Source organism: Vidua macroura, chromosome 4 (assembly GCF_024509145.1).
Source record: "Vidua macroura isolate BioBank_ID:100142 chromosome 4, ASM2450914v1, whole genome shotgun sequence".
NCBI classification, from domain to species: domain Eukaryota; kingdom Metazoa; phylum Chordata; class Aves; order Passeriformes; family Viduidae; genus Vidua; species Vidua macroura.
The window spans coordinates 65,897,107-65,920,859 of record NC_071574.1 but is presented as its reverse complement, the minus strand read 5'-3'; the positions used below and the strand labels follow the sequence as shown (position 1 = coordinate 65,920,859).

Here is a 23,753-nt window from a genome sequence, read left to right as displayed (position 1 = left end):
CAAAACATTCCTTTGGGGAAGTTTTCCCAAATCTTCTACTTTTGTAGATAGGTTTTTCTATTTTTGTAGAGAAATTGCAACTTTTCATCCAAAAAATGCATTCCCTCCCAGCCCTGAGCTTCCACCATCATCAGCTCCTGTCCCTGAGAGATGAGGGACAGAAACTATAAGAAAAGTGTGTACCAAAATGTGAATGTTTTTTCTTTAACACCTGTGAGGATGAAACAGAAGACAAAAGGCATTATTGATTTCCTTATGAACATTTACCTCCACTTATTTGTTCTTTTGTCTTTTTTTTGTTGCCATGGTGGTAGGTTTTGTTCTTATTTTTATGCTTCTTCCTGAAGTAGAATAAAGTCAAATACCTCCATATTCTGAGTATTGTTTCCCCATCAAAGCCCCCCATTGCTGCACAGCAGTTGTAACTATACCCCTAAACACTTATTTTCTTCCTGACATTTTTTTGCTTTCCTCCTCTGCTTTCTCCAGATGATGCCACAGACAAAGACCTTTCTGACCTGGTCTCTGAGATGGAAATGATGAAGATGATTGGGAAGCACAAAAACATTATTAACCTCCTCGGTGCCTGCACGCAGGACGGTACGTAGCAGAGCAGCCCGGTACTAACAGGGTCGTGGGAGGCTCAGATTTGGCCATCCCTTCTTTGTAATTACTGGCTGCCCAAAATGGCCCAGATGAGATTTGGGTGCTTGGGTCTTCCTCTGCTGGATGCTGATGTGCTCTTCCTTGCAGGACCACTCTATGTGTTGGTGGAATATGCGTCAAAGGGGAACTTGCGGGAATACCTCAGGGCACGTCGCCCACCTGGCATGGACTATTCCTTTGACACCTGCAAGCTGCCCGAGGAGCAGCTGACGTTTAAGGACCTGGTTTCCTGTGCCTACCAGGTGGCACGGGGCATGGAGTACTTGGCATCTCAGAAAGTGAGTTGAGAAACCTCATTCGGTAGAAGCCTTGGTCAAAGCCACATGTTCAAAGGCAGGGAATGCTCTGTGTGTGGGACAACCCCAGGCAAAACATTGCAGGCTTCTCCCTTTAGAGGCCAAATTTTGCTGGATGAAGTATCTTGAGGTTTTTGAGCTGGAGGCTCCATCCATATGCAAGGTCCCCATATGCTGGCTGCATTCCTGACCCATGCCACTGTACAGCTGTCACCTGCAGGACCATTAGCACCCCCAAAATGCCTATAAAAGCACCAGCGACCCAGACCATTCTGCGAGTCTGTGTATTTTGGATGTATTTGGGATACCTTAATTTGAAGATCCTTTACCCCTCAAACATTATCCTGCACTCCTCTTCCTGGGGGAAGCAGCACAGAAAAGCAGCTGCACATCCCAGTAACTGCCCACAGAAGGAGGGGAGTTGTCTTTCTCATCCATACATCCCATCTGGAGAGAAAAGGTGCGTGCGTGGCCCTGTCAGCTCCGAGGCCGCCGATTAGGTGTTGCTAAGAGGTGGTTCCCACTGAGCAGGCACGGTGGGGTGGTGACACACAGAGCCAGGAGCTAAGCAGTGCCCACAGCTTTATGAGCCTGGGAGTCAATGAAACGGCAGCTCATAAACCACACGGTGCTGTTGCTTCCAGGCAGGCGCGAGCAGCTAACGAGCCCTTATTTATTGGCTTGCTCACCTTTCACAGTGCATTCATCGCGACTTGGCAGCCAGGAACGTGTTAGTCACTGAAGATAATGTGATGAAAATAGCTGATTTTGGCCTCGCTAGAGACGTTCACAACATTGACTATTACAAGAAAACCACCAATGTAAGTACAGAGCTGCCAAGCACACACAGTTCTTCTTCTGGCAGGGAGCTCGGTCATCCCTGCAGCAAGAGGGCTTTGTCCCACATCTCCCTTTCTAGAGGGGCTTAGGAGAAAGAAATCTGACAGGGACTTCACCTGGTGAGGGACTGTAGATAGGTTGGTCCTGGGAGTCTGTCCACCATCTGGTTTTGTCCTGACAGATCCAGCTAGCAGCTGGGTGTGAGGTCTCAGCTCTGGCCAGGATGCTTTAGACTAAGAGAAATTGAGGCTTCTCCCAAACAGGAATGGAGCCCTTACCAGTCTGCTCCACTACTGTTCATAAAGGTCCCAAGGAGCTAACTTCTGTCTCACCAGAGCCCTTGACAGAGGAATGTCACTTCTTGTGTACCTGGATCTACTTGTCTTTCATGCATTTCTCTCTTTTTTACTCTGAGCTTGGCTCCACTGCCAAGAGTGAGAAGATGGTCCCACACAAGGGCTGAGACCTGGAGTTGTTAATATTTTCTGTAGAGATGAATTTACAAATGAAGGGCTGAGAGAAGAAGCCCTGTGTCTTGGTTCAGAGCCTGCAGCAGATGTTGAGCCCTGAGGGAAAACCCAGCTAGGACAGAGTGAGGAGATGGCAGTGGAAGATTGAGGGCAGTGCAGAACCTGTGGGTCTTGGGATTGCAAGGGGTTTAAATGTCCAAGCAGTCCTTTGAAGTCCACCATGTCCATACTGATCCACTTCAATAGCATATCAGAAATCTTCCTTAATTGCCAGGATTTCTTAATCATAAATTAATAGCAATTCTTGGGAATTTTAATTGCAGACCAGATGGATTTTTCCCAGTTTGAGCTGTGTAGGACAACTGAGAGCATAATCCCATTTGCATATCCTGCCTGTGTCTCTAGTCATCTCCCACAGTGAGACAGTGGGTGAGAAGAGAACAAAGTTCCCCCATATCCAAATTATGGTTCAAACACAAAACAGTACTTTCTGTCTCCCTCCAGGGCCAAAGAAAGCCCCAGAGAATTATGATTAATCTAGTCTTTCTCATCTTGTATTTCTCACATGACAGTCTGTGTTTATGACCCCGATGCAGGATGGGATCAGACCTCCTCCTTTAGCCTCCAGCAGGATCAGGATTTGTTTCTTAGAGGACCTTGCCCTTGCCTTCACTCTTTGGAAGTTTCCCCTGAAGTTGAGCCTAAACTAGGTTTGGACTTGGAGTCAACTGTACTTTCCAGACAAAGAGATGGAAAGTGTTGTCCCATGCTCTGCCACAGAGTTTGCTGCATCTGTGAGCCTTGGATGCTGTTCCCATGCAAAGATTTAGATGCACTGATATGTTAAACCTGCCTTGGCAGTGAAATACAGGCCTCTACAGAGAGCATTTACTGAAGAGATTGTCAGTGAAGATCCAGGGATCAAATGCTCTAATCTGTTTATATGTGGCCACTGCTGCTTTGCCCAGTGACCGGGAAGGCAGATGTGGTTGTTAATGAAAATGTTTCAAACTGGATTAGAAGAGAAGATTCAGATGGTGCCGTTGTGGCTGGGGGAATATGCTGATGGGATGTTCCCATTGTCTTCCTAATTACAGGGTCGGCTGCCTGTGAAATGGATGGCTCCAGAAGCCTTGTTTGACCGGGTCTATACTCACCAGAGCGATGTGTAAGCAAACCCACACTTAAAAAAAAAAATAATACAACTGGGAAATCAACACCTATCGTATCTTACAGACAAAAGTACTGCTAAGCATGACCAGGGCTCGTTCCCTGCTGGAGTGCCTGGAGATGCAAAAGTACAGGAATTGATTCCAAACTGCATCTTCACGCATGTGGTTTTATTTTGCTGTTATCTGGTTGCTTTCATCTCAGGGTCTCTAGGCAGCTGCTGAAAAATTGCTGGAAAACAGGCAGGTATTTCGCCCACTTTATAGATGAGGTGATTCATCCAGCAGTTGAAAAATACTGTGCCAGAAACACCTCATGAAAAAAAAAAAATTACCCTCTGCATCCTCCACACTTTGCCTCAGACTGTTACACTTCAGTCAAGGATGTGGAATAAGCTTGAAATAATCTGTCTCGTGTTAGAATTGATCAAAGAATATTCAGCAAATATAGTCTCAGATTAATTTTGCCATTTCATTTATTTTCTTTATTTTTCCTAATCCTGTCTCATCTGTTTTAGTGCCTCTGCACAGTAACCAAAATGCAGAGCACTCCTTACATGTAAATGAGTAACACATCTGAATTTTGCAAGGGCTGAAGCAGCTCCACATATACACTAGCTTTTTATTGTAATATTTGATCAATAGTGGCATTTTTATAGCTAGCCTGCCTTATCCCCAGAGCTCACTGCTCACAATTGGACAAACAAATCCTTTCTATTTCTGTATTTTTCAGATATTTTGGCTTTTATTGATCTTAAATCATAGTTTCCTTGCTTAGGTAATGCTGCAGAGGGCATGACAGATAAATCAAAGCTAGAGAATGGGAGAGTGAGTGTGCATGAAAGCGAAACAGAGATAGATAATCCCTGTTTTTAGAAAGAAAATGAAGAAGGCAAAAGATATTTTTGAAAAAAAGGACTATTAACCAGAGCACAGCTGCGGGACTGAAGTGTGTAACATTAGTGCTCTGCTGATTTTTGTTGGGGTATTTTTCTCCCGCTTTGGCCAGTGAAATGGGTGTTGTAACAAGCAAGTTTTGGTATCAGCTTGCACAATTAGTGGCCTGTGGTTCCAAGCCTGCAATTCAGTGAAGCCGTGCATGAATAATTTGATTTGTTCCATTCAGTGGAGCTGGTGGAAGACCTAACAAAGAGCTGGCGGTGATAGATGGGCTGTCACCTATCTGATTAAATGCTCATTTCAATTTCAGACTTGGTGCCTGGGATTTCTTTGCTATTGAGTTGGATCAGCAGAGATCTCCAAGTAACTAGTAAAAATGGCCTAGGCAATTAGTCATGCTATTGATGACTTTGTTAGATATGCATGGCTGCACAGAAATAAAGCCGAGCAAGGGGGATGGGATATGGGGGGGCTTGGAAAAAAAAACCTCATTGAATTTTAAAGATCTTTCTTTGGTTTCCAGCTGGTCTTTTGGAGTGCTACTATGGGAGATCTTCACTTTGGGAGGGTCTCCGTACCCAGGAATTCCTGTTGAGGAGCTCTTCAAGCTCTTGAAGGAAGGCCATCGGATGGACAAGCCTGCAAACTGCACCCATGATTTGTGAGTGTGTGGTGGGGGCAGACCTTGCTCCACTCCCCATTCTCTCTGAGGCCAAATACGCCCTGCTGGGCTCTGGGGTCTGGGCTGTTGGGACATCCCCACTGGGAAATTGCATGGCCATCTCCAGGTAGACTTTCCTCAGCCCATGGCTGCTGAGCGACACGCAGCACCTGCCCTTGCTGGGCAGGTGGCACCTGGGGGTGTAGCTCTGGGGCGTCACCATCAGGACAGGTCCTCCTCCTGCTCTGAGGGCACGGTCATGTGTCAGATGATCAGTAATGACCTCTTCCCCCCAGCTGGCCATGGCGGAAGCCGCGTTGGCCACAGCTGTTCCTTCAGCAATTTGGAGATGGGTGAGCAGGTGGGTGGGTGTCACTTGGCCTGACCACATGTGACTGTCCCACGTCCCCACGTGCAGGTACATGATCATGCGGGAGTGCTGGCACGCCGTCCCCTCGCAGCGACCCACCTTCAAGCAGCTGGTGGAAGACCTGGACAGGGTCCTCACTGTGACATCCACCGATGTGAGTGTGGCGGGATGGGCGCGGGAGGGGGTCACTTGGTCCCTGGCATGGGGGACACCCAGCACTGATGGCTCTGTCACCCTGGCAGGAGTACCTGGACCTCTCGGTGCCCTTCGAGCAGTACTCGCCAGCCGGCCAGGACACCCACAGCACCTGCTCCTCAGGGGACGACTCGGTCTTTGCACATGACCTGCTGCCCGATGAGCCTTGCCTGCCCAAGCACCCGCCCTGCAACGGCGTCATCCGGACGTGAGGACCCCCAGGGCACATGGACAGACGGACGTACGGACGGGCGGGTGGGCAGTGTGCCCGTGGCAAGTGCGGGGCGCCGAGCATGAAACCGTACTGAAGGATCTTCCAGTGGAACTGTGTGATGGTGCCTGGAGATTTGTGTTGTTGACAAGCTGTTCAGGGTTTTAAAAAAAAAAAAAATTAACTTTTTTTTATAATTTTTTTTAATATTTTTTTTTCCCTATTGCTGTATGAAAAGTCAAGAAGCACTGTTTGGCCTGAAGGAACTAATCTCTTGCCAAGATGATCTATCCTAGATGATTTTTTGTTTGTTTGTTTTTTTTGTTTACTTTCCATTTTGTTAGGGATTTTTCTTTACCACGCAGAATGTTGAACCTGGGGGGTGCTGACACCTCCCAGCCTCCGCGCTTGCGTTCCGAGTGCCAGAGTAACCGTTCTGTGCCTGCAATACAAAGAAAAGAGAAAAAGAAACCTTCCTTTAAAAAAAAAAAAAAAAAAGAAACACATGCAAAAAAAAAAAAAAGTGTAAAGAATGTGGAAATTCTTCGCTTATGCAATCTGTACATGAACCTTTTTGGTGGAGCTGAAAAGCCACGTTGCCTGCAGGGATTCATATATTTATAAAAATATCTATATTTTTGTTGTCGTCGTTTTTATAGCTTCAGGATCGTACTACCCAGCTACATAGAAGGAATCCTTTTTGGAAGAAGAGAGAACAAAGCTAAGTAAAATGCAAATTGTCATGGAGAAATGAAAGTAAAAATAGTAAGAAGAGACGGTCAAGTCATGTGAAGTGTCAGCGCCTTGGCCCTTGCACGGGGCTGGGAGCGACGGGTCCGTGCCAAGGCAGGAGCAGACCCCAGGGATGGGCAGAGAGCCTGTGGGGTCCCTGGGGAGCAGAGCATCACCCACCTGAGAGCGGAGGGTGCCCTGACACCTGGCCCCTGGAGCCCACACGGCATCTCAAGTCACACCCTGGCCTTTGAGAACAGCCAAATGGGGGGGAAAAGGAATAAATCTCATTTTTGGGATTTGCCTGTTCTTGCTTGCCAAGGGTGAGTGGGGGGAGCAGCTCCTCCATCCACCCCTCGACACCAGAGGTTTGGCTCCATCGACGTGCAGTGACTCGGAGAGAGAAGTTACGGGTACCTGTAGGCAAGAGCCTTTAACTTATATCAAAAAGGTTTATTCCAGAGAATCTGTGTATATATCTATAAATATATTGTGTATATATATAAATAAATATATTAAAAGAAAAGAATGTATAATACTAATGCAACATAAAGCAGTACTGAGAGAGAGTGTCTCAAATTACGAGCATTGCAATCTAGGATATACTGATCTGGGCAAAAGAAAAGATGTTTTTGATTGTTTGTTTTGTATCTTCACAGTTTTGTTTTAAAAATTGTACCTTAACATGTATATTTGTAAAGTTATTTATAGACATTAACATATCTGTTCATTGGTTTAAATAGCATAGCGTTACTGTAAACTTTAAATTTCACCAAGCTTAAGGGTGTTTTTTTTAACTTATTAAAAATGGAGAAAAAATATATTAATCAAGTTTTTCCTTTGTGTTTATGGGAAATATTGAAAGAATGTATAGATGTACAGTCCTTTAACAAATTACATTTAATGTTATAAATATATATATGTATTCATTAAAAAAACATTAGTTTATCCTGGATTGCAGTGAGCAAAGGTAAGTTTATTTTTCAATACATCACCAGTGGTTAAAACCAAGCAAATAGCAGCAGAGAGATGATTTTTACATATTTCAGAAAAACAGGGCCAAGAATTCTTCCATCAGTTTAACCACTGTGCATTAAGGGGGTGTGGGTGTTTATTTTTCTATTTTCAAATGAAGGTATTCTTTGTGGTCGATTTAATAACAAGTATGCAGCAAAGTGAAATGTTGACTTTGGATGGTGGCAGGGTAGTTTTTTTTCTCTCCTCTTTGCCAGTACTGTTGTATTTTGGGCTTCAGAAATGCCATGTGAGCAAAATAGTGACACTGTTTGCAGGAGAGCTGCTACAGCTGCATATTTCTTTTGCATCTAACACATTGGAAAGTGCCAGTGATGCCTGATTTTTGGTGTTTAGAATGCTATGCTGTTTTGTTCCTCAATGCCAGATAGCTGTGTAAAAGCACAGGAGTGACCTAAAGAATGTTAGCATGGATCAAGCTGACAGTGGGGGAGGTTTGGGCTGAGGATGTTTTGTGAGTCAGGTGAGGTGTTTTATTTTTTATCCTGAAGACTTCTTTATGTACTACCAGAAGAGGCAAAGCAAATTACATCCTGAATTCTTTTTTTTTCATTTTTCTCTGGTGCATATTGCATATCAATGTTGCAGAATAACAGGATGACAGCATCTCATTTAAAGTTTTTTTTTTTCTTCATAGAGCCACAGAATCCTTATCCTAAAATAAATAATTTATAGTTTGAGGTTACTTCAATGGAAGTTTGAGAAGGTAGATTTCTATAGATTTTTGTTTGTTGGAGTAAAAAAAAAAGATTTTTTTGGTATTTTCTTACAAATGTCTGCTAATTGTGTACATTCCAAGTACTCGAAGCAAAGAGTTTTCCTGTACTGAAAAAATAAAATGTACAAAACTGTGCATGGTTTTAAATGTTACTAGATATTATAAATATATATATAATTTATTGAGTTTTTACAAGATGTATCTGTTGTAGACTTGTTGACTTTAACATTTCTTATTCAATGCTTATATAGTTTTATAGCCTGGACTATTATCTTTAAAAGCTTAAAAACAATTAAAAGTTCCAATTTTGTTACATTTTATACTGTTGATGTTACAATCCACAGGTTTGCATAGTGTGATTTTTGCAATGAGCAACTCTGTTCAGTTTATTTTAATACTGTACTTCTGTGCCTGACAGCTGCAGCTGTCAAAGGTGTGAGATGAACACTAAATAAAACTATTCTGCTTTTGTTAACATGGGAAATTTACTTCTACCAAAAAAAAAAAAGAAAAAAAAATAAACAAGTTGATGCATTTTGGGGTTTATTCCCAGTTGTGAGGGTCCTTTGCAAAACCAAGTGTTCCAGGCACTGGGACTTGTAGTGCCAGGAAGGTTTAATTTTTATAGTGCTGCTTTGCGAGTCCTGGCCAGTTCAGGTTTTGTATTCATAATAAATTAATTATAGCCATTTTGGTTGAAGGGCGGTCTTCTGTATTTGTTAGTGGGTGTATTTATAGCCATGCAAGCCATTATGTGCACAGAGGTGTCAGCCCTGGCTTTGACTTTAGGGGGGCTAAGCAAGGGAACTCAGTAAAACCTGGTTTTGCGGGTAGCAGACAATGCAGGGGATGTTGCAGCTTGGGAAACTTTGGGCCAGTCCTACCAGCATTTTCATATAATACTGATTCTTACAAGTGATCCTGTTGAAATGCATCCCAGACACCTGGATCTAGGCATGCAAGTTTGCCTACCTGTGTACAGCCTGCCCACTAGCAATCCTTTGTGCTTTAAGTAGCTGGGCATGGAATGGCATGCATCCAAGGAGGTTATATCTGTGGCACTGGGCCTGGCACCAGCACTGTTCCATCCTAGATAAAAAAGAATTTAAAAATTACATGAGATTCAGGTATTTTCCTTGCCATTGTAAGAAAAGACACCATTCTTTTAGCACCACTGTGTTGTGAGAGGAGTCTTGCTACCTGAAATGAGTTGCTTCCATGCTTTAAGGACGCACTTTGGTGGCCAGCCCTGAGCCCTGCCCCAGCAGGAGCAGCATGGGCCAGAGGACAAGTCCTGGCCATCCAGGGCTAGAGGCAGAGAGTGACTAAATGGCCTTTTGCTGGCACATGGGGAACTTGCTTCATCAGGGCAGGGTGGTGAGGATGTCGTGCTCCATTTGCCTCCACCAGGACTGGAAAAGCAGGAGAGGGCCAGATCCTTCTGCAGTGAGCTGTGGTGTGTAGCACACCTGTGCTTGAAAGCTTTCCCAGTAAAAGCCTGCTGGGCAAACAGCGCAGAAGTCAAAGTCACAAAGAGGAAAGTCTGTCCTGGTGCAGTGGCTGACCTGCACATGGCGCTGGCTTGGTGTTTGCTTTCCCTCTTGGGTTTCATGATGTCATTCTTCCTCTGCTGGCCTTCACCCGCAGCCGTGTTTGCTTGTGGCCTAGGGAGGAGAGGGTAATATTTTACTTTAATTGCCCTACAATGCATCCAGTTCTAAGCCCAGGTTGAACATTTGGCTGCAGCGTGTGATGTGCATTGAGCAACGCACAAAACAACCTCAAGGAAAATTTGCAAATTTACTTGGTTAGGCTGTGTGACTCAGTGAACATCCTGCTGCAGCTCATCTCCCCTTCAGTGGCTGCAGCCTTCCACCCAAGCCCAAAATGCCCTTTACACATGAAAGAGTTACTTTTCAAAGCAAAACAAATGTCTTCTTTCCTCTGTGGGTGACTACACAAATAGAGCCTCTCACTGGCCACCGTGACCTGTTTCATAGCAACATTCAAATAAATTCCTAAAATTGTGATTTATTTCCATTGGTCATGGCTCCATGGTGAGACAGGGAGGATTTGGCAAAAGGAAGAAAAGTCTGAAGCCCTGCAAGTGTCAGTAGGAGAAGGCAGCTAGAACCATAACAGCAAAGTTTCCTGGTGGTTGGTGCCATTTCAAACTCTCAAAGGAGGTGTTTCCTCTGGTGACTCTTCTGAGCAAGCTCATCCCTCCCAGGGGCTATATAATCTCCAGAAAAGGGAATATGGAGATGTTGTGCTGATATGAAAAAGGAGAACAAAGGGTGAATGATGGCTCTGCTCAACACAGCAGAGCTACTAACAACAGGAGGGCACGAGGGAACAGCCAGAGGAGATGCCAGGAGCTGAAGAACTTTCATGGGCTTTGTGGCCCAGGACCATGGGCTCTCCAGAGACAGGGAAAGGATTTGTCACTCTTGTTTATACCCTCTTTTTCCTTCACTTTCTCAGGCATGTTAGCTTTCATTTACTTTCTCTGTTTCATAACCATCATGTTGTTTTTCACAAACATCATTTCAGGTGTCAGTAACATATCAAGCTGAAAAAGCATTGTGCCCTGCCCCAACAAGATTATTATCTAAAACCAAGAAAGAAGTCATTGTTGTAGTGTGCAGTGTTGCAATCAGAGCCACGTGGGGACATTTCTGGCCACACAACTCTGGGCTATGGTGCCCATCAAAGATCAGCTCTGTCCCAGACCTTTTTTTTTATCTTGGGTGGTGGTGACTGGCAGGAGCAGGGGATGGGGAAGCATGCGAGCAGAAGAAAGATATCTCACCAAATGTGCAAGTGGGATTGGCACAGGAATGATTTTGCTTAAGGCCAAAGTCTGCATCACACTCACCATCCATGGTTTGCTCCAGGTTCCTCACCAGTGCAGGAAAAACTGGCGTTTCCATCAAGAAGGAAGGACCCCAGCTGGGAGAAGGGAGCAGAAATAAGGAGCCAAGCCAAGTGCATCTTCCAACCCAGTGCTACATTCATATAGGCATTGGGCACAAAATTTAAACAGTAAAAGCAAGAGGAAATGTGGCACCAGGAGACCATAAGGTACCTCCCCACCTCCAGGACACCAGGGTGCACTCCCTACACATTTGGCCAGAAAATCAGGCAGCACAAACTGATACTGGGCAGAATGAGATGGATAATCAGCACATATCCTCCCCAGTGACAACACACCCTGCCTAGCCCTTGTTGCTGCATTTAGCTAAATGCCACACACACCTCTGGGGCTGCCTGGCCACCCTCTGCATGCTCACTGAGATGGGGTGGGAGGTGCTAGGTATGCACTGGGTTCAGCCAACCTGGATGTTGGTGTAATGAGAGACTTCCAGATGTTTCAGACTGTATTAAAGAGCAGGTTACAAGCAGGAGTGGTGAAACTTTTGACTCATACCAGCAAAACCTCTTAATAGGACAGGAGCAGAACTATGGGCAGCAGAAAATCAAGGCTGAGAAAGGCAATATAAAACATAGCACATCCCCTGAGGGCACTGCCAGACTGGCAGAACTGGGGAAAAAACCCAAATGAATTCTTACAAGTCCTCAGTGAAGCTGCCTCAAGGAGCTATACACTTTGGAGAATAACTTAGTGTCACAGCCTGCACAGACACAGCACTGAGCTCCTTGAAGAAGTGCTGTTACGCACTCCTGACATGTTCCTGCACAGCTAGAACAGCTGCCTGGACAACCAGGATGCAGCCAGCAGCTTGCCACTTTCCCAGGAGCCAGCATGTTACTCTATGTGGTAGCTCAGATCCTGCCAAATCTGCCCAAACCCAACACAAGAGAAATAATTCCTTGTCTTTCCTGGGTAGCACAGTTATCTTTTGCCCAGTAGAGAAAATAACTCAGTCAAGAAATTACTCTTTCTGCTGACCTTCCATCAGACACTTATCTTGTCTGCTCAGCAAGGCAGAAAACATTGGTTTCAGCCAATTTTTCCACTTTCCCACCAGTAATACAGAGGAGGCAGAAAAAGCCAATTTTCTCCCAAACAACAGATGAGCTTGACTTTGCAGAAGTTTTCAAGCAGACTTTGCTATTAAACTTGCTTTAGTAGTGCTGACAGGTAACCTCTTCATATGCAGGAGACAGAGATTTGTTTTCAGCCTCCTGTGCCTCCCGGCAGTGTTTGTCACACTTCCATGCCTGTCCCACAGGCAATGGCAGGCCCAGAGGTGATGGTGCCTGAGGCCATTCTGGAGAAACAAACTAAAAGAGCATTGACAGATGCTCATTGCACATTTCAGGGTTCCAGAACAACCACCTCCCTGACCTGGAGTGACAGACACACATCTTCCATGCAGGAAGAATATGAACTTAAATGCTGACATTACATGGATGATGCCCACCATATTTTCATTCATGAATTTCATTCATGCCTTCATGCACCTCCATGAGGCCTGAGCAGAGGGACAGGATCAGCTCTTGAATGTGTCTAATTGATTCAGTTTGGCCAGTGGCTTCAGAGGATGTCCAGTGCCAGTCCTAGGGTTTTGCCTAATGCCATCTTCCAGGGATGTCTTCTCCCATTTGATGGCAGTTTCTTGCCTTAGCAGCAGTGTGGCCTCCACCACACACCTCCTGGCCCAGCCAAGGGAATCCCAGCAGGTGATACCTACAGGACTATGGACTTTAAACCCTCAGGAGACTGCTCAGCAGGCAGTGCTGGGCATGTCAGCATAAAGGCACTGAGATGCTCAGCTGGTAAAGGCAATGTGGAAACCAAAGGAGAAGAACAGAGATGGGCACGGGGGAAGCTGAGTCATCTTCGTAAAAGGAGGGAAAGTTCCAAGCTGGCAGATGGTTTCCTAAGAAAGATGCAATACCTTTCCAGTTACTTGTGAGTTCACACACTGGGAATCTGCTGCTGTCAGAAAGGGCCACTCATTTATAGCCTGCATGTGAGAATTTCAAAGTTGTAGTCTGAAAGTCATCTTAGAGCTCTTATTATACACGTAATGCAAATATTTGGTGATATTCTTTCTTGGACAGAAACCATGCAACCAACTGTAACCTACACAAGGGATGCAGGAGGTAAATTTTAGGCCTTTTTGATCTGGCATTGTAAAATGTTTTTGTGGAAATGCCCTCGTCAGCACATACATTCCTATGGAATGCTTCTGTTGGAGGTTTATGGTTTACACATGCAAAACCTCTGCAAGTACCTCCCAAAGGCATTTATGGTCAAACTCTGGGAGAACACCTGCACCATCTTGATGAGACTGTGCAGAGTCTCCCTTTTCAAAAAAGCCATTTCACTCAGAACAACCCTTATTGCCTCAGCCTGGGGTGTATAAACACCCAAATAAAAAAAATCATCTGCCAAAAAGCCCTTCACAAACTACCCAAGGAAATATTCATATGACAAAAACACGTGAAAATTAGGTAATGCTTTTGCAAGTTTTATCACCTTTCAAATAGCTCAAGAGAGAGGAGATGTGCAGTATAGCCCTGATCACCAGGGACTTCATCTGGCAAATCAACTATCAAGGTCTGAAACCTCCATATCTAGCTCCTGGACAGCACAGCAACTATTAGATTAAAAAAAAAAAAAAAAAAGAAAACAAAAAAAAGCAGATAAATGCAACACACCTTGTGAGGCTGATGCTGAACCAACACCGAGATCCAGACAGAGCTGCTGGCTCCAGGCTGCAAGGGAGGAAGGCAAAGGAGCTCCCATCTCTCCTTGTACAGGCTGAGCAAAGAGGCTCATGATGGATGAGTGGAGCTGGACCTCCTGCAGCCTAATAATAGCAGAAAATTGGTGTTTCTGCTCAGATCAATGTCTGTGCAGAGGGCAGGAGGGTATACCTGGAGCTCTGCCAGGTGGGCATCACACTCCTTTTCTCTGCAAGTGTTTTTTCCCTGCTATTAACAAATACATTGTAATTAATATATAGTGATACCTATATGCTTGCTAGGTACAATTTCAGCCTAGGAGCAGTTCCATTGTTAGGTAAAAATTCTGGGGAAAATGGATGCTTTTAGTATTGCTTACCAGTTTTATTGATGATTACCGCTAAGACTAATTCTGCCTTAAGCTGGAGAAAGTCTCAGATGGGCTGAAACACTCTGGATGCACTCCCTTCCACCTCTACCTGTGCCCCAGTTGTTAATTACTTGTGATAAGATTTTTCATCTAAAGGGTCTCAGAGCATAGGAGATACATGCACACTCTGTTTTTATCCCAAATTATTATTTATTTGTGATGATCACTTCTTTTTCTCTTAAAAAAAAATAAACAGGAGTTAAGACACCTGAGCCAGTAAGAGCCTTCAGATACTGAGTTAATTTCATGCAAAACTCCACTCAGTTTTCACTTTTTGAGAATTATTTTAATGACATTTTCAGGAATTGAGTTTGCAAAAGCAAGGCTGTTACTGGATATTCACAAAACAGAAAGGTAAGTGCTTTATTCATTACAACATTACAGAGTGCTGTTGGCATGACTTTTCCAAGTCTTGTACTCAAAAGTAGAATTTAAGAAATTTTTACAAGGTAGAGAAAGGGCAAGAAATTACTGGCAAAAGGGGTTGCTCTGAGGTTACAGAATCCAAAATAATTTTGGTTGGCTGATCAACATTTCTGAATGCATCACAATCCTCACGTCAGGGGTACAACTCATATTTGCCTTGCCCAGATCACTGAGTCTCATGGATTTTATGAACAGAGAAGAATGTACGAACTGTATGAGCCCAAGGAGAGTTGGCAGCTCTCCAAAAGGGAGATACATCCTCATTATACAGTCAGCCTCAAGGAACCCTGTAAAACACCATCATTTCAGGTGTTAGGCAAAATTTCCAGCAAAGCCAATAGAGGTTTGCTTGTGTGGGAGGGACTGGAGAAGCAAGGCCTCTGTGCATGTGTGAGCATGTAGAACAGGGCAGAAAAACAGTTGTTTATGCAACATTAAAGTTGAGAAATGAAGCAGTCAAGCAATGCAGCGTTAGGGGTGAATGCTCAGGTGCAATGTTGCCTGCTGGTATTTAAGTGTTGATCATCACAGAATCACTGAGGATGGAAAAGAGCTTTAAGATCATTGCATCCACCAGTCAGCCCAGTATCACTGTGCCCACCACTAGGCCATGTTCCCAAGTGCCACATGCCTTTTAAACACCTCCAGGAAGGTTTTACATCTCACTGTGACTCCATGTAATAAGCAAGACCTGTGAAATATTTTATAGCTGACGTTGTTCAGTGACAGATCCACCTGTGATTACCCTGCAAAGGAGAAAAAGAAAAAAAAAAAAAAAAGACAACACTTTAATTTGAGACCTCATTCTTGACTCAGGAATTGGCTGTTTCGTGATTCTGATCTGGGATGCTCCTCACAGCTGATTCATATCAAGGCAACAGCCCCTTCCTAAAAGCACCTGAAAATGTTCCTGCAGTTACTCCCTTGCAAAGTCCACATCATCCCTCAGGATTCAGCTACACAGGACAGACAGGGCCAGCAAAGTCATCCCATGGCTTATAACAGAGCTTTTTTATCCCCCTGAGAATTGAGAATCTGTGGCTACAAAGGGACCAGCTTCCACATCTCTTTGCTCTTCAAAGTTTCCATCTTATTTTGCAGGTAATTCCAAATGATCAAATCTAATTCTGATCTGATCTGTGTTTATTTTTCTTTCCTCAGTACCTGAGTGATATATTTGGCTCAGAAAAGGGATTTAACTATCATTTCAAGCAGCTGCTAATTACAGTGACTGAAACCTGACACTTAATTCCAGCCTCAAAGGTGTGAATGGTTCACATTAAGTATCAGATGAGGTGCAACGTCTCAATTTAGTCCAGCTAAAGATTTGCCAGATTTCTGTGCAGAATGCATGCATGAGCAAGATACAAATATGACAGAGGAAATCAGATATCACCAAGCTCTCAGTAACAGTCCAGGAGCACAGCTCACAACATTCATCTTAGGTACCTTGAAATTCAGGCACAAATGGTGCAGATTTTGGGTGAGGCATCTGATGTGCAGAGAGTGGGAATTTCAGCAGAAAATAAATTATTATCAGAGACTCAGAGAAACATTTAGGTTAATCATTAAGTTCTCTATTTTCACATCTTACAGGTGCTGAAAAAGAAAGACTTTGGCAAATTTAGTAGAGTATTTAGTAGGGCAATGCAAGCTCAAGGAATGGGGTGAGTTGGCAAGACATCTCCCAGGAACACAGATGTAGGCAGGGTCCAGTGACAAGTGGGGGCACTGGAGGGGCTTTTCCTTTCTCTGAGTAATCTTTTAGGATGGTGCCAAAGATGTCAAACTTGAAAGATGAGTTTCTACAGCTAATTACCATAGTTTACAGACACTGAAGCTACGGCACATATTTTCAGAAGGGCTGAGAGATTCAATATGTTGCAAATTAAAGCAATAGTTTTGTTCACTATCTGATCACATTGCAGCAGTACCCCTAGGAACTGGGGCACAGGGACCACACTGGATGAAGTGGAGGATTAGATTCTGGGCTTCTTGACCTTGCTTGGGTCAGGTGAAAGAGATATTTCATCATTTTTGACCACTCAGTTACAAAAATAAAGTAATTACAAGCCAAATAAATGGCATTTTACTATTTCCAAAAAATGTGGATTTAAATGGCCCATCTTCAAATGCTCAGGTTTGAAACTTCTTACAGGCATTCTTCTGCCTGATGTTAAACTTCACATTAGTTTGCTTCAGAAAGCTAAACACTGTCAGTTGAGGGTGGCTGTGAGCCGGACACAGATTATCCCAGTAATCCCACATCCAACTATCCCAATAATCTCCCTCAGCAGGAAACACCCAGACGCAGCATTTCAAGGGCTCAGTCACATCCCAGCAGTCATTTTTCCTGCAGTCCTGCTGCATCTGTGGCTCTTACACTGGAGCACATCTAACGCATCCAGCTGCCCTGGAGCCAGGGCTTTACCTCTGCTCATTCACCATAAAGCCCTGCTGTTCTGTGGGAACATCTGCTCATTTGTGCTCCACCCAAACACCCCACACATTCTTCAGAAATTTTTCTTTCTACAAGTCTGGTTGCTTTTTGCCAGCAGCAATGTACATGCTTGACATGCTAAGAAAAAGTATTTAACAGGAGGGAAAACGCGTTCCACATAAATTATTCTCTCTGCAGGATGAAGAGGAGCAAACTAACACTGTTGTATTTTGGAAAACGGTTTACAAAAGGAAAGGAGCTTAAGTCAAGTCAGTCAAGGTGAAATATCTGCCATTCCCTCTCCATAATATGCTTCAAAGAGCATTTATTGTAATTAACCCAGGTCAGTGCTGGCCTGAGTGACCGTGTGGATGTAGAGCACCCTGAGAACTACATTTCCCCATGTGAATCCATGCTCAGGGAGAGCCCAGGGGATGGATTTCTAGCTAGGCTTCCACCTTGGCTTTTGTGAAACGGGCTGTCTGGCCAACTAGGACAAGTCTCCCTAACTCCCTGGTGGTGATCCATCCCTGACACCAAAGACTGAATTTCCATGCAAGATGAGGAGTCTTGTTTCAATGGGCATGGCAGAAGACACTGCTGTGCCAGACAAATGCAGGGTATGGGGTTTTTAGCAATTTTCTGTACTAATAGACCCACATATTCACAATTCCAGCCCAAGGAAGCAGGACTTTTAATTCTGATTACCTTTCAGTCTAAGCCGCCAGTTGGACACGCTTTTTTTGAATTTTCATTGTTTAATATGGAGAGTACTTTCCAGGAGATGTTGACAGCTTTTCTTCACAGCACCTAAACACCATCCCAGTGTCACAATCCCAGTACCTAAGGTCTCAAAGAAAGGAAACAAAGATGGCAGTTACCAACTCTGCTCTTCACTCACATTTAAGATAATGTAAAAGTATTTTTTAAGACAATCTTCAGACATGAACATATTCATAAGTTTTGCAAAACTAGATAATGGTTCAGTTCTGAATGCACTTCTTGCTCTTTCCTTCTCTCTGACAATGATGTTGACTTAAGTAGAACAGTTTTCCAGATTTCTGGTGGTGACTGGCCACTAAAACCTCTGTGAGAGGTGCTGTTTCAGTCACTTCTGTGCTTCACACTTAAATCTTCAGCCATATACTCTATGTCTTTTGTTGCTTAAACTTCTCTTAAATGATCCTGTACTCTTGCACAGGAACAGGCTGCCCAGTGAAGTGGTGCAGCCACCATTCCTGGAGGTATTTAAAAGATGTGCAGATGTGGCCCTTAGGGACATGGTTTAGTTGTGGCCTAGGCAAGGCTGCATTAACGGTTGGACTTGATGACTTTAAATGTCTTTTTCAACCTAAATGATTCTATGATTTGTTGAATGCTCTTAAGAGCTTCATTTTGAGATTGGAGATTGTGTGTTCTTCTCATTGGGCTTCAAACAACAGTCTCTGAGCAGACATGGGCAAAAAGCCTTTCCTGGGCTTCTTGGGTTCAGTCTCATTATTTTATTAAAGCACTATTTTGTTCAAGCACATGGCACCCAACCCCTGACCTCTAAATGGCTGCTGTGGCACAGGCTGAGATCAAAACTCAGGCTGTAGACAGCACCAAAGAAAGGAAATTAACACAAGTTCTGCAGGACCCAGCTCTGACCTCCACACCCCTCTACTTAAATCTCTACGAACCCTTTACTTAGTCCTTTGCAGAGTTACCCACCTGGTCCAAGGGTAAAGCTAAAGGGGTCATTTCTTGAGCCCCCTTCAGCTGGTTACTCAAGAGTTGCCTCTGGTGGGATGCTCAGGGTCAGGGAGGTTTGGCAGACAGAGTTTCTGTAATGCCTACTCAAACTGCAGCCATGTGCTTCTTCCCTTCACGCCTGCAGCTTTGGTACATCCAGCTTGATTTAATTTCTCATAATTGTGCAGTGTGTTTTTATTTAAATTTGCCTCTGGTCTCCTACCAATTAGTGCATGCAGGCATAAGTGATGGTGGGTACCTCAGATCTTGCTGGACTGCCTCACTCACAGTTTCATCATCTTCAGCTCCTAAAAGGCTCCAGGTCACTGACTGCAGCAGAGTGAGTGTATTCCTCCCTCAGATTCCAGACCACCCCACGAAAAGCCCTCTGTGATCACAAGGACTGCCCTGGAACAGCTCTGTGTGCAGGGAAGCCCTGCAATCACCCTCAGAGCCATGCATCTTATCAGCCACGCTCCCTCTGTGGCTCTCAGAAGTGGTTCCCACAGGAAGAGATGTGCTGACTTTGGCTTGCAGGAGAAAGTTAAGAGTGAACAACTGTGACTGAGTTGTTCGAATCCAGTTCAAGTTCCATCTCTGTCATGCTTAATAACATTCTTAATATCTCTGCAAGATTAAATGGGCAGTTACACATGGGCCTCTCTGGCCTCCCTAGTACCAGAGGGGCAATCACAGAATCCCAGAATAGTTTGGGTTGGAAGATCTTAAAGACCATCTAGCTCCAAAGCCCTCTGCCATGGCCAGGGATGCACTTCACGAGGTTGGGTTGCCCACAGCCCCATCTAACCTGACCATGAACATTTCCAGGGATGAGGCAGCCACAACTTCTCCATCCTGGGGAATGCTAATATTTCAGCCATGAACTGGGTTGACCAAGTGATAACTGCTCCCATACTCCAGATAAATTAGTGGCCCTTGTGCATGTCTTGGTCTCAGAGTTTGGTGAAACAATGTTCAAAATCCACTTTCCTGGCTCAAGGTAGAAGATTTACCAAATTGCTTAGAAGTGTATGCATTGCACAGGGTCAGGCCAGCAAAAATAAGCAATGAAAGGGCAAGAGCACACTTCTCAGCTCCTTACTTTGTGCCTACAATACTTTCACCATCTTCCTAATGCCTGTATCCCACCTGCCCTGATGTTGGAAAAGAAATTAAAGGAACAGTAAGTTCTTCTCCAAGTTCCCCCACCTTTCCCACCAACAATTCTGTTGAGGTAAATGAGCCAATGCTCCCCTCTCTAACAAATATCTCTGTAAAAGCAGCTGGTAGTTGCAACCACAATGAGCACAGACACCAGCTAGAGATGAATCATTTATGTACTCTTTAACTTGTCTAAAACTACAGATTATGTCTACAGTGGGAAAGTTCATCTTGGAAAAGTTCATCTTAGCAAATATATTCATTAGCATGATTAGATCAACATCACCACAATATTCAATTTTACTTTGCCTTTGGCAGCAGCAAGGACAGCTGGGCAAAGCAGCATTTAACATGGTGCTAGCAAAGGCATGTCAGATAATATCCTTTCCAACACAAGGCAGTCTCCCACAACAGGCAAGCCATAGCAAAGGAACCAGTTTTGGTGGCCACTGAGTAAATGAAAATCTTTCTGAGGTTTTAAATGTGTGGGCTGGGTCAACACCCACCTCGGAGCCTCTCACAGCAGGGGCAGTTCTATGCAATGGCACCAGCATCTATAGGAGTTCTGCACAGTCCCAGGAAAATTCCACAGAATTAGGCATTGCTGGGATCTCCAGTCTGTGTTGGGAATTTCTGGAGGCTGTTTTCCAGCTAAATTAGCAATGCACACTCCCTACAAAGGGCTTATTGGACACCAGAGCAGGCTGTGCCTATGCTACAGCCATAACTGTCCTCCCTGTGCACTTCCCCAGACCTGGGGGCAGCTGTGTGCATCCCAATCCCCATCAAACTGCTTTCCCAAAGCTGATGCTGTAAAGGTTTTGGTGGCAAATGTTGTCTCATGTTACTTACTTGAAAAGCACACGCTCCCTCTCCAGTGGTTACAGGCACTCTACCTGTGCGAGCAGGTAATAGATGAGGTGCAAATGATGCAGTTGAACATACAACACACTCAGGAATAGTTGCTTGATCAGAAGGAGCTAACAAACCTTGCTGTGTCTGTAAGATATTTCCTCCAGCTGCTCCTTATTCCCCACACACACCCAGTGAAAAGCGCCTGTTAGGTGTAAATGACACACACCCACTCTGTAACCCATCTGGGAGATGTAAAAGCTACAAGAGTGCTTTATTGCAGCAAAGAAATTATTCTTCAGCAGAGGTCAGTCAGCACAGCAGCATCAGAGCAGCACTGGAGGACCAACCTATGAGCATCAAATCCATCTGGGCTTCACTTGGTGAGTTACAGACTATGGCAAGGCCAACTCAGTCAATACACAGGCCACCATTAGAGGTCTCTGAAGGTTCCTGTCATCCCCTGAACTCCACCTACACGAGTTCACATGTCAGGGTAAAGGCACTACTGGCTCTTCACCCATCTCTAATCCAGTCCACATGCTGGCAGCAGGAATTGTTCTGCACTGACTCTGCCCCACCAGAGGATTCCCAAGTCCATGGAAGATCTCTCCCTTAGCAGCTTAGCCAGTTTTTCTGGTTTGCTCTGCACTGACTTAGTGGTATGGAGCAGCTGGTGTGGCTCCTCTGGCTGACTGACTCTTACTCAGATGCCTAGGAAAACTCTACAATGGAAGCAAACATGGAAGTGAAAAGATCAGATTCAGAAAGATTTGCCCTGGCTTGAGAAAAGCCAGAGAGATGGTGCTGCAAAGAACTTGGGCCAACATCCAGAAAAGCCCATGTGGCAGAAGTTACCTCCTCCTCACAGTAAGGAGAAATTTCTAACCAGCATTTCATCTTTTGCTTTATCTGCCAGCCCAGGCGCTTTCATGGATCCCCTAAGCAGAAGATCTGTGCACTGCAAAGATGTGCCTGCATCAGTGCTTTCCCTTGCCTTAGTTTCAAAGGTGGTAATTGAAACACAGGCAAGATTTAATAAATGACCAAAGACTCTGAAAGGGCCTGCAGCAGAGTGGAGATGGCAGCTCAGATGAGCTCCACTTCAGAACCCCCACCTGAAATCCATTTGTCCTCCACAGCTGAGTGCCTGAGCACATGGACTAAAGACATACACATGGCATCCAGTCTGTGGACCCAAGAAAGAAAGAGTTCTCTCCACTCTTTCTGCTTGTAAACACAAGCAAACCCTGCATTCCTTGCTATTAAAAGACACGAGTTGGTGAGTTACTGCATGGATACAGCCCCTGCAGGCAAACATCTCCCTTTGCTCTCTAAGATTTACTTTTGTTTACACCTGCAAATCTTTCCCCCCCTTACAGGTATCAAAAGTTACCAAGAGGTCTTCAGAGTTCTCAAGAGACCAGAGCTCCCAGCCTTCAAAGCCAGAAAACAAATCAAATTTAACTCATGATCTTTGAAACCCTGGGGCTTCACACAACCCCTTATCCCATCTCCCACCTCCTAGCCACACACAGACTATTCCATGATCCTAATCAATACATTTGACCAGCAGAAGACTAATCTACCTCTCAAAGAGCTTGCCGGGCTAGCAGTGAACAGCTCAGAGAGAGGGCTGGAGAGCTCAGGAAGGGCCAGGAGACCACACAGCCTAGGGCAGAGGTGGAAGGAAGGAGTAGAGTAAGCTAGGGATTTGTCCTAAATGAGCTTTTGGATTGTCCTTGGATGGGCTCTTGGGCTCTCCTCTGAGGGGATCCTGGGCTGTGCTGGGAGGGGCTCTCCTCTCCCTTCAGCTGCTCTCCCTGTACATGGATAGATAGGCCAGATTTACCAGCCTGTGCCACTATTGCCATGCCAGGGGCAGGGATTTTCCCTCTCTAGCTGGGAACAGAATGGGAGGCAAGAAGCCACATGCTTCAGGAGGAGCTTGCAGCCTGAATCTGATATGCAAAGTTGCCCACATCAGAAAGTGTCCCCCAGCATCAGAAACAGCAATCCCATAAGAGAAAAGTCTTTACAATCATAAGTTTCAAAATTATTTCTGTCTGCATTGCAATGAATTTGCCACTGGCAGGGGTTGAAACTCAGGAGTTCATGTAGTGCAGGTTTATGGTGAACGAACGCCTCTGGAGCCATAATTCACGTTAATTGACAGGAGCTGTCTACACAGCTATGAAATATGCACGTCGTAGCTGCAAAACAGGAATCCCCGTGAGCATCCCAAAACAAACAGTGCCTCTTGCTTCCAAGCACCGTGATTGCTGCTCCTTCTCACATCAAATAAAAACTGGTAGTTACATCCAGATCTGAAATGACGTGTGAATAGTCAAAGATGCATCGGCAGCAAACCAACCGAGCACAGGAGCCGTGAGAGGAACGTACGTGAGGAGCAGCAGAACATTCCCATCCATGCCTCACTTTGATCACAAAACACACAGAGCAACCAGTGAGCTCAGGGCAATGAAAATCATCAGGCAATTATCATTTGTGTCACCCAGTTTCATCACTTCATTTTAAAACAGGGGCCTACGGGGGCAAACTGGCTTAGCTCCATTGACTTGAGCACAATCGTCCCCCTAAGATTATTAATCTGTTTGAAAAATGCATCTGTTCTGTGAACAGATCTGCTTTTAATGGCTAAAACAAACTTACAGCCTTACATATATATTTAGGAGAAGAAGCTCAGTTTCGTAATGAGGGAATTAGTGAGGGGATGCACCCAAGGATCTTTACTGGGGTTGCTGAGCCATGGATAAATTTGTTAGAAA

At 44.7% G+C, this 23,753-nt stretch overlaps 1 protein-coding gene across 3 annotated transcripts in view; it reads left to right on the top strand.

The window, feature by feature from the left end:
• The window catches only part of FGFR3 (fibroblast growth factor receptor 3), a 55,257-nt gene extending 46,519 nt beyond the window's left edge, over nucleotides 1-8,738 (top strand). For all 3 annotated transcript variants that reach the window (XM_053975803.1, XM_053975802.1, XM_053975800.1), the window contains exons 12-18: nucleotides 490-600; nucleotides 754-944; nucleotides 1,661-1,783; nucleotides 3,370-3,440; nucleotides 4,865-5,002; nucleotides 5,421-5,526; nucleotides 5,615-8,738. In XM_053975803.1, the coding sequence (XP_053831778.1) occupies nucleotides 490-600; nucleotides 754-944; nucleotides 1,661-1,783; nucleotides 3,370-3,440; nucleotides 4,865-5,002; nucleotides 5,421-5,526; nucleotides 5,615-5,779 (905 nt within the window). In that variant the 3' untranslated portion in view covers nucleotides 5,780-8,738. The remainder of the gene's footprint in view (nucleotides 1-489; nucleotides 601-753; nucleotides 945-1,660; nucleotides 1,784-3,369; nucleotides 3,441-4,864; nucleotides 5,003-5,420; nucleotides 5,527-5,614) is intronic.
• The last annotated feature ends 15,015 nt before the right edge of the window (nucleotides 8,739-23,753 follow it).